A 21,147-nucleotide genomic window follows, 5' to 3' on the forward strand; every position below is an offset into this window, starting at 1 on the left:
TTGATTACCTGGAGACCTTTGCTCCTATTGCTAAGATGACATCTCTGAGGGTTCTCTTATCTCTGGCAGCTCACTTTGATTGGCCCCTTTATCAGTTGGATGTAAAGAATGCATTTCTCAATGGTGACTTACATGAGGAGGTCTATATGTCTCTCCCTCTAGGAATGTATGGAAGTGATATGCAAGGAAAGGTATGCAAATTGAAGAAATCTCTTTATGGCCTCAAATAGTCTCCTAGAGCATGGTTTGAGAAATTTAGAACAACACTTGTTAAATTCGGCTATACTCAGACACAGTCAGATCATACTCCTTTTGGGAAGAGAAGTGAATCTCTGACAGTATATCTCATTGTGTATGTTGATGACATTGTTGTGACTGGTAATGATGCCTCAGGAATTTGTGTTCTTAAGTCTTTCCTTCGTTCATAATTTGAGATTAAGGATCTGGGGGAGTTAAGATACTTCCTTGGCATAGATGTTGCTAGATCCAAGGATGGGATTCTTATCTCCCAAAGGAAGTATGTCCTTGACTTGCTCTCTAAAACTGGGAAGATGGGTGCTAGACTAGCTGCAACTCCTATTGATATTAGTCACAAACTTTCTTCTTCAGATGTGAACATTGTTGGAAGATAAATGGGTCTTTCAGAGACTTCTTGGGAAGCTCCTGTACTTGTGCATGACTCGGCCAGATATTGCATATGTTGTCAGTTGTATTAGCTAGTTCATGCATGCTCCTCGAGATACTCATATGGCAGCCGCAGAACGAATTTTGTGTCATTTGAAAGGCTCTCCAGGAAAAGGGATCTTGTTTACCAAGCATGGACATCTGAAACTTGAAGCCTATACTGATGCTGACTGGGCTGGAAATATTGATGACAAAAGATCTACTTCAGGGTATTGCAGTCTGGTGGCTGGTAATGTTGTCTCTTGGAGGAGCAAGAAACAATCAGTTGTGGCCCGATCCTCAGCAGAAGCAGAATATAGGGCCATGGCACATGGAGTCTCTGAACTGTTGTGGCTAAGGTCATTGATGAAAGAACTTGGGATTGATTATGACAAGCCAATGATGTTGTACTGTGATAATCAGGCTGCCATCAACATTGCCCATAACCCCGTACAACATGATTATTTGAGGGGGAGTGTTAAGTTGACTGTTTTTATGTATTGTTGGTTCGGCTGATAGGTGTACATGTTAGTTTGTATTGGGTTTTAAGCTGTTAGGTACTTGGCCTTTGTTATTGGGCCTAAGTCTGTTTAGTGTTTTAAGCAGTCTGGGTGTCTCATCGCGAATCACGGGCATTCCAGACATTTCATGTAACACTGTATTGTAATCTACTATAAATAATAGTACTGTCGACTGGGTTACTCAGTTCGACATTCTCAGAACTTGTTTGCCTTCACCTCTCTTCTACTACTTTAGCTACAATCTTTCAGCAAACAGAAGATATGCCCAGCAGAAAACTGATCCCTGATGAAATGGCAATCAACCTCTATATGTGTGGTTCTCTTATGAAAAACAAGGTTGGTGTCAATCTTGATGGCACTAACATTGTCTACATAAATAGGAACTAGAGAGGACAATGAAAAACCAAGGTCATCAAGGAGGGCCTTGAGCCATATAATCTCATTGTATACGAAAGACATAGCTCTATATTCAGCCTCAGTAGAAGATTTTGAAGTAGTTTGCTGCTTCTTACATTTCCAAGATGTGAAGGAATCTCCAAGAAAGGGTTTGTGGGGCTATCATAGTTTTCAAGGCGTCTAGGCGATTCTGGGCGACATTGGGGCACCTAGTCGCCTAGTCTCCTAGGTGTCGCCTAGGCGATAAAAGTCTTATAATATAAAAAACTGAGTTTTGGCTAGTTTCCTAGTTTTATATACCATTCAGCATGTATGTTAATTAAAAAAATAGAAAATCTCTTTATTAAGAACATTAAATTTCCTAGTTTTATATACCACTTAGCATGTATGTGGCAAATCATCACATCTAAAAGATAAAATTCTTTACATGTATTAATTTCATTATTTTAAAAAATAATACTACTATAATAAGTATTTAATAGAGCAAATTCATATTAATTAGCAGCTAAAGAAGGCTATTAACTTTATATGATAAATATTCAAGATAGAAAGTAAAATAGAAAAAAAACAAGGATGGAGTTTCTGTTTTATTTAATTAGAGAGGGAGAATAGAAAAAAAAAGAAATTTATCATTCTATTCTTTCTTTCCTCTTTCTTTTCTTTTTTTCCTTTTCTTTTTCTCTCCTTAAAACCCTTTGATCTTTTAAATTTCAATAGTAAAACATTAAACAAAGAATAATGGATATATATATATATATATATATATAGCATATAATAAAATGTAGTAACACATACATTAATAAGATACATCAATATAAATGACATTATAAAAGGCGCCTGCTTTGTTTTTGTTGCCTAGGCAGGTGCCTAGTCACCTAGTCGCCCAGTTGCCTAGAAGGGCGCCTAGTTGCTAAAAGTCAAGGCATTTGGGCAAGGCACCCAGTCGCCTAGGCGACGCCTTGACAACTATGGGGGCTATATTGATGGAGCCACCACCATGCCTGAAGCAACTGATGCAAAGGAGTTGTAGACTTGGAAGATTAATAATGCCCAGATTGCATCCTGGATCCTTAGCTCAGTCACTACAGATTTTCTATCCCTATTAGGGGTCTCCAAACAGCTAAGGGGATGTACGGATACCTGGAAAAGGTTTATCAACAGTTTAACATCTCACGACAATATCAAATTGAAATTGAGATTCTTTCCTATAGTCAGGGTGAAAGGAAAGTTCAAGAATATTATGCTGGGTTTGTCAATCTTTGGATTGAGTATGAGCTTATTAAAATTGGGGAGATGTCCTCGGCTTGTTGTATCAAGAAACTGAAGGAACATTTTGACAGAAGGAAAGTATTACATTTCTTGATGCATCTCCGTCTTGAATGTGAGGTAATAAGATCAAACATTCTATGTAGAGACACTGTACCATCACTTGATACTATTCTTGGTGAGCTGCTTACAGAAGAGGCCAGGATAATCACTCAATCAACTATGAATGCAAAGAATGATGATGGAATAGAAACTGTATTTTTAGTAGCAGATAAGTCCAAATCAAAGAGGGACTTATCCAGGGTGCATTGTTATGAATGCAAAGAATCTGGTCATGTGTTATCCCACTGTAGGAAGAAGAATACCTGCACTCACTGCAAGAAGTTTGGATATATCATCACTAAATTCCCCACAAGACCACTTGAAGGAAATCAACTAGGTGGGAAGGAGAATCAACACAAGGCTTATCAGACTTCAATTAAAGGATCGGATGATACTTGCCTGGCAAGTTTACCTACTGTTGTGCCTCTCCTAGTTATCTTTGGGTCATAAATTCTGGTGCTTCCAATCATATGACGGAAGCTACTTGTGGTTAGTTATTTTACCCTCTTCCTTTTAATAAGCTCATTGTCATTAGATAATGGTGAGAAACTTGATATTGTAGGTTGTAATGATCTTACCTTGTCCACCTCTTGCTCTTTTTTTCTTTTGATCAATAACAACATTTCATTAATTAATCACAAGAGTAATTACATGGAGGAAGATAAACTTTCTTATCTTCCAATTGGAGCTTGAGCTCCTAGGAATATAAAATTGAGAAAATTACACTTGTGCCCAAAACAATGATTCCCTCTTGACTCCTTGCTTAGCTAACCCATCAGCAAAAGAGTTAGCTGATATTTTCACCTAGCTAATCTTAACTTCCATCTCTTGAACCAGCCACCTAAATTTCCTCCTCTCATTATTGTACATCCATAACCTGCTATCTTCTTTATTCAGCCACCCTACCACCACCTCATAGTCCCCTTCAGTGATGAGTTTTCTTATATTCATCTCCTTAGCTCTTTGGACTCCTTTCAAAACTACTAAGATCTCAGCCCTGAAAGAGTCACCCACTCCAATTGGACCTGAAAACATGGCTGAAACAAACCCATTCTCATCCCTAAACACACCTCCAATCCCGATTGTCCAGGATTCCCCTAGCTACTCCCATCAAAGTTTAGTTTTAAAAAACCAGCCAGTGGGGGGGGGGGGGTCCAAGACACACTCAATACTATTTTGGTCTGGGTGCAACTAGCAATCTCACCCCACTTCCTCAACAAGTCATCCACTGTGAAATCTGTAAACAGCTCTGACGATGGTTCCTCAAGTTGCCTACAACCTTTTTTGTTCATAAACTTACTACCAATTTAATATTTGTTGGTCAACTTGTTGAAAACGGTCATACTATCACCTTCTCACATGATGGTTGTTTGATATAGGATCAATGCACTGGGGAAGTGAAGGGGAAGGGACATAGACTGGGATGACTATTCACTTTGGAATTTGAGAAGCTTGCTTTTTCAACAACCGGTTCTTGTTTTCTTTCTACTACTTTTTTTGTCTTGCAATAATGATTTGAACATTTGGCATCGTCATTTAGGCCACCCTTTTGCAAACAAACTTGACTCACTTATTTCATCTGGATGTTAGCTCTTATCTCCTTCTATTTCAAAGAATGTTGATAAAACTTGCATGTCTTGTTGTTTGAGTAAAAGTCATGTTTTACCATTTCCTACTTCTACTCATGCTATTGCACTATTTCAGTTACTGCATAGTGATGTCTGGTCATCTCCAGTGATTTCCAGAATGGGATTTAGATATTTATAACCTTCATTGATGACCATACAAGTTATACATGGATATATTTTCTTTGCAAGAAATCATATGCTTTTGCTATGTCCAAATTGTTTCATGCCAGGGTTACCACACAGTTTAAAGCTATCATTTGTACAATACGTTTAGACTCAAGAGGGGAGCACATTGATGGGGAGTTTTAAGCCTACTTGCAATATCATGGTATACAGTCCTAGAAGTCTTGTCTTGGCGCTCCCTAACAAAATTGAGTTGTTGAACACAAAAATGGCCACTTCCTTTTGCTTTCAGGAATCATTGGATTGCACATCCTAACTGAAAAGGTTCTTTAATAGATGTGAGGCTGCCATGTCATTGTGGTCCTTTCTAACTGACTCACATGGGGGCCATGGTACTGGACAAGTGTCATTTCCATCCTCTTTTTATGTCTCTCAGACATGTCAATTTAGTGACTACTGCAGCAGTACTACTTTGCAACTATCGCTCAAGACAAAAAGGGAACATTGACCATTTAACAATTGTGACCAGGTGAAATAACTCGTTTCACTCGTCAACCTTTCAATCCTTGAAAATAATTTGTTTTGTTCTTAAGGAAAACATCTATTTGACTTGTATTTGATCCAATTTTAAATGCCATTATGTGTTCATATCATAAACTATTGCAAATTCTAAGGTTGTATCTCCTATTTCATTCCTCTCCCGAGACCTAAATCCTCCATGCACTATATTATTTCCTGCACTTCTTTTCCTCACATGCCCATTTAAGTCTCATCTTATGAAAATCTTCTCTTCATTTGGAATTTCATGGATTTGGCTTCAGACTACAGTGTTTTCCTGTCTGTGCTCTTGCATTAGCCCCCCACCCCCCTACTTGATGGTAGATGTTTTTGCTGCTGAACAGTGCTGAACCTAGCTTAAATAGGTTTCACCATTTATGATGTTGAGTTGGGCCGATTTCTAGTTATTGGGCCCAGTTATTTATCTCTTATTTTTAAGTTGTTAAGTTAGGAAGTTGTTGGGCTTTAGGCCCATTAGTTTATGTTTTTTAAGTTGTGACTGTTCAGCTACTTAAGTAGTTGCCCTACTAAGGGCATTCTTGTAATCTCTTATTCTTTTAAGTTAAGTATATAATAAAATGAGGGGTTGGGGTTGACATCCTACTCTTTTTCTTCTCCTCTTTTATTCTCTACTGCTGAAACTCTTCACCTTCTTTTTCCTTCTCTTCACAAGGAATTCATCTAGAACTGCAATCAGTGATTTCTACTTGGTATTAGAGCAGGCCGAAGGTTCCTTGAGCTGTTTTCTCATGCAGCCCTAGATCGGCCGACTGCATGGTGATTTAAGAGGCTGATCGAATATCTCAGGTAAGCCCAGTTTTTGGATTTTTTGGTGGATTTGTTTTGCCCTGTAGCTGGTCTAGGGTTTCCCATCAAAATCAGGAAAACTGGAGAAAGGGGGAGAGTCCTATTTTTGTTGGACTCTTCAATTTTGACCTAGGAAGTGGCGCCCTAATTTTTTAGGGTTCCTTGGAGTTTTCTATAGGGGCGGTTCAAGTCCCACTTGTTTTGGAGGTTTCTAGAGAGAGCGGCTGCCTCTTATCTCTCTTCTCCCGTCCCGCAGAAAAGGGATCTTTTGTATAAGGACCATCTAGGGCACCAAAAGGGTGTCATTGGTACCAAAAGTGATTTATTTGATATTCTTGCATATTACAATAACCTTTTACCCCCTTTTTGAGAAGTATGGAGGGTAATGGAGTTCAAAACAAGCCCAGGAGTGAAATGAAACCAGTGAGAAGAGGTGCTAGAGACCTTTTCGGGGCTGGGACCATTACTAAAGTTAAGTTGGATGGTTCAAATTACTTAGAATGGTCACAATTTGCAAAGATGGCCATTGGTGCTCATGGGAAGTTAGGGTATATGACTGGTGAAGTAGTGAAACCTGAAACTAACAACTCTCAGTGGGTACAGGAAAACTATATGGTGATGACTTGGCTGTGTAATTTCATGCTACCCCACATAAGTAAAAATTTTTTGTGGACAAATATAGCTAAGGAAATATGGGATGGGGTTACAGAAACCTATTCACAGAGGGAGAATGTTGCTAGGACTTATCAGTTGAGAAATCAAATTATTGCTACAAGGCAGGGAGATAGACCTATTGCTGTTTACTTTTTAGCCCTTAAAACCCCATGGCAGAAGATTGACCATTTGGAGACAATTGTTTGGGAAACCACTAAGGATGCAACTACCTACCAGAAGCTCCTAGATAAGTATAGGGTGTTTGAATTTCTTGCTGGCCTTAACCCTGAGTATGATATTGCAAGACAACATATTCTTTCCAGGGATAGTGTTACTCTCTACCAGGCATATGCCTTTGTGTCAGGGGAAGAGAGCAGAAGAAATGTGATGATGAAAAATTCTTGTTTTGATCAATCAGCCATGGTTAGCCCTGTGAGACCTAAACAAGGTGGAGACCAGGGTAGCAGTGAAATCAAGAAGGAAGACAAAAAGGATTTGATCTGTGACTACTGTAAGAAGCCTAAACACATAAGATATACTTGCTGGAAGCTTCATCCCCATCTTGTGCTGAATAGACTAAAAAACAAGAAGGGAAATGCTCACATGGCAGTCACTGGTGACATACCGGACCCTCCTACAGCTACTCTAGAGTCTGTTGCAGTTGCTGCAGTGAGGGCCGAACTTGAGAGATATTGGCAGTTTCAGAACCAGCAGGATATAGCCAGTTCTAGTTCAGTAACAGGTGGACAGCCAGGTACAGGTAGTTTTGGTGGAGCACACTCTTCTTCCTTCGCTCACACAGGTAGTTCACATGCCATTGCAAACTGTGTTTCTACTACAGGTAAGGAGGGACCTCATTGGAATATAGATTCTAGAGCCTCAAAGCACATGACCCATAGTTCCACTATCTTTTCTTCTTACCAGCTTTGTTCTGGCAGAGACAGAGTCTCCACAACTGATGAATCTCATGTTCCCATTGCTTGGAAGGGATCTATCAAGATTAGTGATTCCATTTCCCTTCCCTCTGTCCTTCATGTTCCCAAATTGAGTACTAATCTGTTATCTAATAGTAGTTTGACTAAGAACCTGAACTGTTCAGTAATTTTTTCTCCTGGTCATTATATCTTGCAAGATCTGGATTCAAAGAGGACGATTGGGAGTGGTAGTGAAGTGAATGGAATCTACCTCCTGGATGTGCTTCCTCCTCATCAGGGTCATCATGTTAGCAGGGATTGTGAGTCGGGGTCTGTGAGTCAGATTATGCTTTGGCATAATCGTTTAGGTCATTTGCCTTTTTCTTCTTTGAGTCTTTTGTTTCCAAAGCTATTTGAGTCTGTTAATTTGTCAAGTATGGAGTGTGAAGGTTGTTAACTTGGAAAGCATTGTAAACATTCCTTTAAAGCTAGTAATAAAAGATGTTCATCTCCTTTTGATGTTATTCATTCTGATGTGTGGGGACCTTATCATGTTCCTTCTATGGGTGGTTATCGATATTTTCTCTTATTTGTGGATGATTTCTCTCGATATTCTTGGATTTACTTAATGAGATCCCGAGATGAGATACCATCCTTGGTAAGGCAATTTCATCAGAAGGTGCTAACACAATTTGGAATACGAATAAAGGTGTTCAGATCAGACAATGCCATGGAATATTTTGAAAAACACCTTGCTTCATATATGTTAGAGAATGGTGTTATCCATTAGAGCAGTTGTTCCTACAGTCCATAGTAGAATGGTGTTGTAGAGAGGAAGAACAAACACATTGTTGAGATTGCAATAAGCATGATGATCACATCTACAGTTCCAGTTCGGTTTTAGGGTAATGCAGTTCTCACAGTAGTATTTTTTATTAATAGGGTGCCCTCCCGTATACATGGATTCAGCACCCCATTCAGTCTCCTTTTTCTTGAGGGGGAGATGTTCCATATTCCTCTCAGGGTGTTTGGGTGTGTTTGCTTTGCAAATATTCTTGGTCCTCACCACTCGAAACTTGACCCAAAGGCAAAGAAGTGTGTCTTCCTTGGATATGCAGAAAATCAGAAAGGGCACTGCTGCTATGATCCTGTCTCTGGGAGTCGGTATGCTACTATGGATGTACTGTTTTTGAGTCCACATCCTTCTTCTCGAAGAATCCTTCTCAGGGGGAGTGTTTTGGGGAAGTGAGTAAGCAGTCTACCCCTCTTCCAGTTCCAGTTCCTGTGTCTACTCCTGTGTCTGATCCTCCTATGTCACCTACCTTACCACCTCCCTTGCATCCTGCTTCTCAGTGTTACTCACAACAGAGACTTCACAGGGAGGTTGATTCCACTGCAGCAGAACTCACATCACTTCCTGTTGGATCCTTGGAGACTCCAGATTCAACTGACACGGATTCAAATATTCCTCTTGATCCCACTACTATTCCAGTTCCTATTGATTCTACTAATCCCATTAAAGATAACTTAGACCTTTCTATTGCTCTCAGAAAAAGGAAGAGAAAGTGTATTGTTCATTGGATTTCACAGTATCTATCCTACAGTATCTATCCTGAGTGGAAGACAACTATGCAGGAAGATATGAAAGCCTTAATTAAGAATCAGACATGGGAGATTGTGGATCTACTAGAGGGCAAGGAGACTGTTGGATGCAGATGGGTTTACACAGTCAAATATAAGCCAGATGGAAGTATAGAAAAGTATAAGGCCAGACTTGTTGCAAAAGGGTACACATAGACCTATGGCATTGATTACTTAGAAACCTTTGCACCAGTTGCAAAGATGACTTTTGTTCGGATACTTCTTTCCCTTGCTGCCACATACTCTTGGCCTCTGTTTCAACTTGATGTGAAGAATGCTTTTCTAAATGGAGATCTACAAGAGGAAGTGTATATGGATCTTCCTGCTGGTTTCTATAGTGATGCTGAAAAGGGAAATGTATGTAGACTTAAGAAGTCACTTTATGGTTTAAAGCAGTCTCCCAGAGCATGGTTTGACAGGTCCAAGAAGGCCTTGGTTGCTTTTGGCTACACTTAGACTCAACCTGACCATACCTTGTTTGTGAAGCGGAGGGGATCCTTGGTGTTAGTCCTAATTGTTTATGTGGATGATATTGTTGTCACAGGGAATGAACTACGTGAGATTGATAGTTTGAAGGAGAATCTACACAGAGAATTTGAAATTAAGGATCTTGGAGAGCTTAGGAACTTCTTAGGCATTGAAGTTGCAAGGTCAAAACATGGAATTTTTATTTCTCAGAGGAAGTATGTTTTGGATCTTCTACAAGAAACAGGGAAGCTTGGAACAAAGGGAATCAATACTCCTATTGATCAGAATCACAGAATTAATGCATCAGAAGGCGAGCTGGTAAAGGACATTGGGAGATATTAGAGACTTGTGGGGCGGCTGCTGTACTAGTGTATGACAAGACTAGACATTTCCTATGCAGTAAGTGTGGTAAGTCAATACATACATGCTCCACGAGTCCAACATTGGGAGGTTGTTGACAGGATTCTTGCTTATCTGAAGGGACACCGAGGCAGAGGCATATTATTTGCTGATCATGGACAATTGAAACTAGAGGCTTATACAGATGCTGATTGGGTAGGATGCCTTGATGACAGGAGATCTACTTCAGGAGTATGCACCCTTGTTGGGGGAAACCTTGTCTCGTGGAAAAGTAAGAAACAGACAGTGGTGGCAAGATCAAGTGCTGAAGCTGAATACAGGGCCATGGCACATGAAGTTTCAGAACTTCTCTGGATCCGTTCCCTGTTAGGAGAGATTGGTGTAAAGGAAGAAGAACCTATGACGCTGTACTGTGATAATCAGGCAACAATTAACATTGCCCATAACCCAGTTCAGCATGACCGGACAAAGCACATTGAAGTGGATAGACACTTCATCAAAGAAAGGGTGACTTTTGGGGAAGTTTGTCTCCCATACATTGCTTCTGATCTGTAGCTTGCTAATGTTCTCACAAAAGGTGTTGCAAGGAACAAGCTGGAGCATGATCTACACAAGTTGGGAATGTGTGACATTTACTCCCAACTTGAGGGGGAGTGTTGAGTTGGACTGATTTCTAGTTATTGGTCCCAGTTATTTATCTCTTATTTTTAAGTTGTTAAGTTAGGAAGTTGTTGGGCTTTAGGCCCATTAGTCTATGTTTTTAAAGTTGTGACTGTTCAGCTACTTAAGTAGCCGCCCTACTAAGGGCATTCTTGTAATCTCTTATTCTTTTAAGTTAAGTATATAATACAATGAGGGGTTGGCGGCCAGAATAAATTCAATTCTGGTTGACATCCTACTCTTTTTCTTCTCCTCTTTTCTTCTCTACTGCTGAAACTCTTCACCTTCTTCTTCCTTCTCTTCACATGGAATTCATCTACAACTGCAATCAGTGATTTCTACTTATGACAACTTGTTATCCTTATCCCCCCATTTTGCAAATAGGATGCTCTTGGTACTCTGTTTCCAAAATTACAAATGACTGACTAATCAATCTCATCCTTACCATTTGGAATTTTGGGAGATTTTGAAAAATTAGCCCCCCCACAAAAAAAAAAACCTTCAAAATTTCTTGATAAAGAAAGCCCCCTTGAAAAATTACAAGGAAATGTTATTATTTGGCATCATTTACATGTGGCATATTGTGAGAGGTTCTTTAGTGCAGTTCCTTGAGAGTCGTGGGCATGGAGTTAGGGACACATGTCACTTTTGGGGTTTTTACACATAAATTTTAGTGCACTTTACCTTTTTGTGGCTAGAAAAGGTGGGGTGTCCTATTAGTACCCACACTAGTCATTCACTGAGACTGTTTGTCATTTCATCTTTCTCAAGCCATTTTCCCTCTTTTTCTTTCCTGAATACCTTGGTGCTCTGCTATACTGTGCTTTTCAAATCATTTAGTTTTCCATTTGTTGCTCTACATTTTTCCTCAAGCTATTTGCAAGATTTTGCTTACTCCTCCTTGCTATTTTCCATTCTACCACCATTGGTTTGACAAAAGAACTAGGAAAGCAAGAATCAAGCAAGTCTGGGCTATTTTTCATGAGAGGATATCTCTAAGTTTATCCTTGATTTTGACCTAGATATTTTTAGGAAGGAGAGTGATAAACATAAGGCTACTGACCACTCTATTTTTTAGGAAGGAGAGTGATAGACATAACTTGCAGACATGTTTACCTCAGAAACCAGGTAAAAGAGACCCAAAAAACTAGAAGCAAGTCCCAATCATCCTGGAGACACCTTATCACAAAAAACTGCAACCAATATCTGGCTTCCTCTATGTTTTTGGGCAGTACACCTTCAGCCACTCTTCAGGACAGCAAAAGGACTTCACAGATTTATCCAAAACACACCTAGAAGCCAGGCAACAATAGTAGAATTGATTAGCAGCTTCAACTCCTCATATATACGGATGATCCTAACCATGAGGTTAAGGATGAACTGACCCTGGAAAAACTTGAGGTTAAGGATGATCCTATAGCTGCCATCCTAAGCATGAGGTTATGGATGAACCTACAGCTGGTTTCAGCAGCACAAAACTTGAAATAGAACCAAGATGATGAGAGAGGAAGAACAGAAGAAAGAAGGGAACTAGGTAAAGAGAAAAAACCAGAATCGATTGTGGGTTTCCCAATAATCAACACTTCTTTTATAACTTAAGCATAATGAGAATTGGAATAACAAAGGTACCCTTAATAGGGTGACAGAACTAAAGAAATAAAAAAGTATGAAGCCCATTGGGCCTGTCAGTCAACACTGCTGCCATCAAAATTAAGTTTTAAGAATCCCCTCTTGGTACCCATGCTTTTTGAACCACATCTTTTTGGAGAATGCACTGGCCACTAGGGCTATAAATGGGTCGGGTTTGGATTGGATTCATCTATATTTGAATCTGATCCAATTATTTAAATTGCAAATTCGGATCTGACCCAAAATATGAAACATCGTACTCAGATCAGATTTTTAATCCAGCTCCACTCTACTATCATTAAAATAAAGAAAAGATTAATTACTTTTTGAATTATATATATAGAATAACATATATAATATATTTATATATAAATTATCATATTACATATATTGGACTCAAGTTTTTATCAGACCAGATGGGTCAAATTTGAATCCAATTCAATTACTAAGTGGATGCAGATTTTAACATTAAAATCTGAGTAATTGGATTAGATGCCAGACTGGATATTAGATTTTCAGAGTCCATTGGCAGCCTTACTGGCCAATTCTCCCCACTTCCATATGATGTCATCTGTTGAGAAAGGCAAGAATAAATCCATTGTCTTTATCAATATGTTTTTCTCACTATAGTACATTCAATGTCTACCACCCTACTCCTTCCCTACTCCCTAAAGATTGTTGCATTTCTTTTCTCCCAAACTGTCCAAATGGTGCTGCTATGCTTCTACTATACATCCCCAGATAATTCTTCCCCTTTTCTTTCGCTTGAAAGAAAAGGGGCCATCCTATTGGCCTACTCCTTCCCCCCCAAACTGTCCAAATGATTCTGCTCACCAGCTCAAACTTCAGACCTGCATCCCAACAATTCGCATCAACTCCTTGAACACTTCTAATCACCAAATACGAAAGCATTCCACTGCCCTCATGGAACCTCTACAACCATTTACCCAACAAAGAGATTTCTAACCTTCATCCTTCCCAAGCCTAAACTACCATCCACTCACAACATCTCAATTCACCAAGCAATCTTTCTTTGTTTTATACAGCGAAAAGAGCCTTTCATGATTTTTTATACCTAATAGGAGCACAAAAACAGAAATTGAGGGTAGACTTGCTCGATGAATATACAACCTTCTAAATAGATGTATCTTATTTTCCCAGGATATGAGTTTCTTTGCAAACTTGTTCAAGACCAGGTTCAAGAAGAATATCTCCTCTGTACAAGAGGGATAAAATGCATCATCTGAAAGTTATTTGTATTCACTAATAGAGTGAATGCCAACATTAAATACAAGTAATAAGAAAACCCTATTGCATAACCTTTTATATTTGGCTACTTCTCTTTAAAAATAAGTCTTTCACATCACCCTTAGCTAGCACTTCATTTCTCTTCATTGATATATTGAAGTTTATAGAAAAAAATTATGTCTAAGAAGTAAAGAGTAAGAAATAAATCCTTTGTTGTCTAGTGAGGCATTTTCTATTAATATGATGATTGATGAAACAGATGATGCAAATATTTCATCCAAAGTTCTAAATTACATATGAGAAACCCTAGAGAGAAAGATAACTAGAATTTCATGGAAGGATTCAATTGATGGGGATGTAAAGATGTAAATATTCAATTCATGGAATAGGACATTTCAAAGGAAACCAGATGAAGAAGAGAACAGCAGGTCATTCTAAATAATTGCAACACAAAGATATGTATAAAAGGGGGAAAAAGGTAAAAGAAAACAGCAGCTTAGTCTGTTACCATCAAGAGTTTGAGCATCAACAGATATGAAATCAACTTTTCCTGCAGTAAAACGGTAGTTTCTTTCACCAAATTCTTTTTCATAGCGGTTGATAACCTGTACAAAAGTAGACAAGACATGAAGAAATAAAAGCCTCCATCTGCAAAGATTAAAAATGATAAAAAGAGGCAACCACTGACAGAACTCTTAACCTTTTTATTGGTAACTGAAACAAGAATATGTACAATGATGACAGGTCTATCATCTAAGATAGCAAGGTACTACCTAACCTCATTATTTAGGAAATGTGAACAAAATAAATAAATAAACAAGGGTGCCCCCCAAAACAATTTATCCATATTGACCCCTTGTCTTGCTACTGAATAAGCCACCTGTTTGCAGCTGTGTCCAGGACTGTCACTCCCAGTTGCTTAGCTAACTATTTGGCATGTGCTCGAGTCTCCATCAACCACTAAATTATGCTGTTAGATCTAGCCGAATAAGGGTAGATTAGTCATTTTATTTCTGTTAAGTTATGTGCTTATGTGGCAGTTTTAATAGAGACTTCCTGTCCCATACTTAAGTGGGGGGCAGTTTAGTCTTTGTACAACTAATTAGAGGCTAATTCATATTAGGGTCGATTAATAGGGTTTATGCCATGAGATTCGACAGTTCTTCTTCTTCCTTCTTCTTCTTCTTTCTCCCTTACTCTCTACTGGTTCGAACTACTAAAACAGAGCTGTCAAAACATGGTATCAGAGCCATAAACGAAGGAGAAGGCTGCGACTTCAAGTTCTCTCTCTTTTTTTTTTCTTCTTCTCTGGGCTGCGAATCTGAGGTACACAATCTGATAGCTGCGGCATCTGTTATTTATTTTTTGTTTTAGGACTGCTGCAATCCCTATTACAAGTATTAGGAAGGTGCAGAAACCCTAGGATATCAGCCTAATACTGCCGTCACCATGTGTGACAGCCCTGGTCGTGTGATGGTGCTTGTGGTGTTTACCCTTTACTGAACAATTTCAAGAGGGTTTGTGTGTGGTTGCTCGAGTTGTTGCATTGCTGTCATGGTGACTACTATTTCTGGGTTGTTAGTAGTGGTGTGAACAGAAATCTTTTTTGTGTGTGGTTGCTTGAGTGTTGTGTTGTTGTAATGGTGCCTAATATTTCTGAGATGTCAGTAGTGGTGTGAACAGAAAAAATTTGTGCTGAAAGAAGTGGCCGAATACCTCAGCGTAGTAGCTTTCATCAATGTTCTAATCTGGATGGTAGCTGAATCTGGTCAAAACATCCAGTTCTTAACCTTAATGTTAGTCTACATCAAGTTGTTGATTGTGACTAGTTGTGAGATTGTTATCAGTGTGCTGTAGTGTTGCCTTGACAGTAGTAATTAGTTGGTGACTGAGAGTTCAGCATTAGAGATAGCAGTGGGGGACATAATGGCAGCAACAAGAGATGGTTCTAGTGATCAGAAACTGAGTGTGATGATCCCCTCTGACTATTTGGGTGTGCAAATGACCTCCATTAAACTTAATGGTGAGAATTATGTGCCATGGGCCAAGTCAGTGGAAGTTTTCCTCGAGGCAAAGAGGAAAGTGAAACACGTGAAGGAAGATAAACCATCAACTGACTCTCCAGGGTTTGATGACTGGGAACACGAAGATGCCCAAATTATGACATGATTATGGAATAGTATGGAACCCAAAATAAGTGCCAACTTTATGTTCTTAGATACAGCTAAGGACATATGGGAACATGCCAAGAAGCTTTATTTTGGGCAGGATAATACTACAAGGGTATATCAGCTCTATCAGGAGTATTTCGATCAGCAGCAAGGGAATAAAACCCTAAAAGAGTACTATGCCAGTATGAGGAACCTCATAAATGAACTCAATGTTTATCATCTCCTCACTTCAGATGTTAAGGTTCAGCAACAACAGAGGGAACAACTAGATGTTACTAGGTTCTTAGTGGGGTTGAAATCAGAATATGAACCAGTTAGGACCCAAATATTGGGATGCTCTACTCTTCCTACACTTGAAGAAGTTTTTGCACGGCTTCGTAGGATTTCTTTGGGATCTACAGAGAATGCCACACAGTTTGACAGATCAGCATTTGTGATAGTCAGAAGAGATGGGCATGGTACTTGAGGAGGAGGACATGTCTCCCGAGGAGGTCATGGTGGTTCCTTATTTGGCCGTGGTGGTGGTCGTGACTTAGGGGGAGACCGTGGTAAAGGAAAAAGTAACTCTACAAGGAAGTGTACCCATTGTGGCAGGGACGGACATTCGGTGAATTTCTATTATGATTTCCATGGCCCTCCTTCTACATGGGCTAATCATGTAGTAGCTGGTGGGGTTGATGTCAATGATAACCAACAGGCAGATCTAACACCTTCCACATCTGTTTCCGGGAAGGAAATGGTGAGTGTACTGCGTGATGAGTATGAGAGGTTTCTCCAGGCTACTTCACAGCATGCTACAACCACCCTTGCCCACTCAGGTATAGTTTATTTGGCATCCAAACCCTCTCCCTGGATTATTGACTCTGGAGCCTCTGATCACATGACTGGGACTCCAGGTGTGTTCTCTTCCCTCTCTGAAACTTCCACATCTCAAACTGTTAACCTTTCCAACGGTTCTTCTTCTCCCATCTGTGGTGTTGGTAATGCTGACATGGCTTCTCTTTCTTTATCATCTGTTCCATATGTCCCTAAGTTTCCATTCAATCTTATGTCTGTTAGTAAATTAACCACGACTCTTAATTGCTCTATTACATTTTTCCCTTCCACTTGTGTTTTACAGGATCTCAAGACGGGGAAGAAGATTGGTGGGGGGTGTAAAACAAGAGTAAATAGAGGAAGAAGAAGAATTTGTTGTTTTATTCATCAATCTCGTATGTATATATACAAGTTACAAATTCTATGTTAGGAAAGAATATGTTAGGAAAGAAGACTAATCAAATTCCTACAAATCAGTCCTACAATCAAGGTAAATCATATCTCCCTAGTATTTACTTCCTATTTTAATTATACAGTCTGTAACATCATATCTCCCCTAGTATTTACTTCCTATTTTAATTATACAGTCTGTAACACTCCCCCTCAAGCTGGAGCATAGATATTAATCATGCCCAGCTTGTTACAAAGATAATCAACCCTAACCCCATTAAGAGCCTTCGTGAAGATACCTCCCAGTTGTTCTCCTATTTTCACATAACCTGTGGAAATCAAACCTTGCTGAATCTTTTCACGAACGAAATGGCAATCAATCTCGATATGCTTAGTTCGTTCATGAAAAACAGGATTAGATGCAATGTGAAGAGCAGCTTGGTTATCACACCACAACTTGGCTGGTACTAAAGTTTTAAGACCTACTTCAGTCAAAAGCTGATATATCCACATTATTTCACACACAGACTTGGCCATAGCTCTATATTTCGATTCTGCACTCGAACGTGATACAACATTCTGCTTCTTGCTTTTCCAGGAAACTAGATTCCCTCCAACAAAATACACAATAGCCTGAAGTAGACCTTCAATCTTCCTTGGATCCTGCCCAGTCAGCATCTGAAAAACATTCAATTCTAGTATGACCATGATTGCCATACAAAATTCCTTGCCCAGGTGCTCCTTTTAAGTAGCACAAAATTTGTTCTACAGCTGTCCAATGATTAACTGTTGGAGAGGACATGTACTGACTCACCACACTAACTGAATACACAATATCTGGACGAGTTACAGTAAGATAATTCAACTTTCCAACCAATCTTCTATATCTCTCAGGATCTTCAAATAATTCACCATCTTTTGTGAGCTGCAAGTTAGGAACCATTGGAGTGCTACATGGCTTAGCTCCCAACTTTCCCGTCTCAGACAACAAGTCAAGTACATATTTCCTTTGAGATAAGAATATTCCCTTCTTGCTTCTTGTTACCTCAATACCCAAGAAGTATTTCAACATTCCCAAATCTTTGGTATGAAACTGAGTGTGGAGAAAGGATTTAAGGGATGAAATCCCTGTAGTATCACCCCTTGTAATGACAATATCATCAACATACACAACTAACAAAATGATGCCGGCAGCAGAGTGCTTGAAGAAAACAGAATGATCAGACTTACTTTTCTTCATACCAAAATTCTCGACTGCCTGACTAAACTTTCCAAACCAGGCGCAAGGACTCTGCTTCAACCCGTACAAAGACTTATGAAGATAGAAAACTTTCTCATACTCCCCCTGAGCAACAAAGCCAGGCGGTTGCTCCATATAAACTTCCTCTTGAAGATCCCCCATGAAGAAAAGCATTCTTGATGTCTAACTGATGAAGGGGCCAATTATAAGTAGTTGCCATAGAAATAAACAACCTGACAAAAGTAAGTTTAGCAACAGGAGAAAAGGTATTAGAATAATCCACTCCATAAGTCTGAGCATATCCTTTAGCAATAAGACGGGCTTTCAATCGGGCAATGGACCCATCAGGATTGACTTTAACTGTAAACACCCATTTACACCCAATAGCCTTCTTATTTGCAGGTAAATTTACCAAGGTCCAAGTACCATTGTCCTCTAAAGCATTCATCTCTTCAATCATAGCATTATGCCATCCAGGGTGAGAAAGGGCTTCTTTAATAGTCTTAGGAACAGAGATAGAATCAAGAGATGTAATAAAAGAACAAGAAGAGGACGACAAATGATTATAAGACACAAATGAAGATACTGAATAAGTACACTTACGCTTACCTTTACGAAGAGCAATAAGAAGATCATCATTAGAGACTGGTTCTGATGACAAAGGAACAAGATCAGTTGAGACTGGATCTGCCGACGAAGGAGCTGGTGCAGGACATGGATCCGGAGGGATTGGTCGCCGAGAATAAACCTATACTTTAGGTGGCTTAGGCCTGGCAGGAGCAGATTCAATAGGATGTGAAACAGATGATGTGATAGTATAGATTAACAAATCATCATCCTCCCCCTGACTTGAATGAGGAGTAGATGGAAAGAAAGGTGTATCTTCTAGGAAATTAACTTCACCTGACACAAGATATCTGTGAAGAGTAGGACAATAACATCTCTACCCTTTTTGAACACGAGAATACCCAAGAAAAACACACTTCAAAGATTTTGGATCTAGTTTGGTAACCTGAGGACGAACATCCCGAACAAAGCATGTACACCCAAATACCCTAGGCTCAATAGGAAACAACGTTTTATTTGGAAACAGAACATGATAAGGAGTCTTACCCTGAAGGACAGATGAAGACATACGGTTAATCAAAAAACATGTTCTGGAAATTGCATCAGCCCAGAAAGGTTTAGGAACCTTCATTTGAAATAACAAAGCTCTTGCAGTTTCAAGAAGGTGTCTATTTTTTCGTTCAACAACCCCATTTTGAGATGGTGTATCTACACAAGAAGTTTGATGAAGAATGCCATGCTGAAGCATGTAAGTTTGAAAGGATTCAGACAAGTACTCCTTAGCATTATCACTTCTCAATATTTGTACAGAAACATTAAATTGAGTTTTAACTTCAGCACAAAAAGCAGAAAAATGAGAAAACACCTCATAACGATTTTTCATTAAATATAACCATGTCATACGAGAGTAATCATCAACAAAAGTAACAAAATACTTAAACCCAGTGTTGGACTCAACTGGACACAGACCCCAAACATCTGAATGGACTAATTCAAAAGGACACTAGCTCGTTTATTGACTCTAGGACTCGAACTAAGACGATGGTGTTTAGCAAACTGACAAGACACAATTTAATGACGACAAACTCTAAAATTGAGGACAAATTTGCTTTAACACATGGAGAGAGGGGTGACCCAACCGACAATGTGCTTCAAAAGGGGTTACAACTCTAGAACATGCTATGGATCTTGGAACTTGTGTATCAAGGATGTAGAGACCACCGGACTCATGTCCCTTACCAATAATCTTCTTCGTCGTAAGATCCTAAAATAAACAATAATCATGAAAAAATGAGACACAACAATTAAGGGTATGAGTGAGTTTGCTAACAGAAATTAAATTAAATGATAACTGAGGTAAACTAAGAACAAATGACAAAGGAAGTGATGGTGTTGGACTAATTGTGCCAGACCCAATAACACAAGATGTTGACCCATCTGCTAAAGTAACAGGAGAGGTAGATTTATGTGACTGATAGGTAGAAAACAGACTTGAATTACATGTCATATGATCTGTAGCTCTAGAATCAATGACCCATTTTGAAGAGGAGGAAACAAGACATGTATTGGGTTTACCTGACTCGACGATGGCAGTAACAGGAGTAGATTGAGGTTTCAATGATTCTTGGTACTGAGCAAATTTGGCATATTCATCTGCAGATATCATAACAGACTTCTCAAAAGTATCCGTGGTGCATGCAATATGGGCTGACTGAGTTTTCTTATTCTGCAACTTCCTGCAATCCCGCTTCATATGTCCTGGCTTATGACAGTAATGACACACTATCTCTCCCGACTCCTGTCCACGAGTATTAGTATTCCTGTCATAGTTACTTGACCTGTCATAATTGCTGGATCCTCTACCACTACCACTCCTGTATTGTTGTCTCCCTGATTCAGTTGTATTATTGCGGCTGACAAGGGAACTACTAGGCTGAACAGGTGGAGAACTTTCTGTACGAAGGACCCTACTGAAAGCATCTTGTAGAAAAGAGATCTCTGAATTGGAAAGAATCTGAGATTTAGTAGTCTCAAATTCAGAAGGTAGGCCAGCTAAAAGACTCATAACAACCATCTTTTCTCGCTGAGCTTGTTGAACAGTCACATCAGTACTAAACGGAAGCAACATCTTAAGTTCTTCATATGTTTTCTTGAAATCCATGAAATAGCTTGTAAGAGATCTATCGCCTTTGTCCGCCCTGTAAAAGGCTTTGCACACATCATAAATGCGGGAAATATTCCCCTTTCCGGAGTGCAAGAACTCTAGATAGTTCATTAATTCCTTAACAAATCCACAATGAGTAACTAAACCAACCACCGCACTTT

At 39.3% G+C, this 21,147-nt stretch overlaps 1 protein-coding gene across 1 annotated transcript in view; it reads right to left on the reverse strand.

Moving 5' to 3' along the window:
* The window catches only part of LOC104612621 (Calcineurin-like metallo-phosphoesterase superfamily protein), a 161,715-nt gene that overhangs the window by 35,054 nt on the left and 105,514 nt on the right, over positions 1-21,147 (reverse strand). Inside the window, exon 5 of the mRNA XM_010280107.3 lies at positions 14,147-14,243. Coding sequence (XP_010278409.1) covers positions 14,147-14,243 — 97 coding nt within the window. The remainder of the gene's footprint in view (positions 1-14,146; positions 14,244-21,147) is intronic.

Source organism: Nelumbo nucifera, chromosome 8, assembly GCF_055504915.1.
Source record: "Nelumbo nucifera cultivar China Antique chromosome 8, China Antique-T2T, whole genome shotgun sequence".
Taxonomy (NCBI): Eukaryota; Viridiplantae; Streptophyta; class Magnoliopsida; order Proteales; family Nelumbonaceae; genus Nelumbo; species Nelumbo nucifera.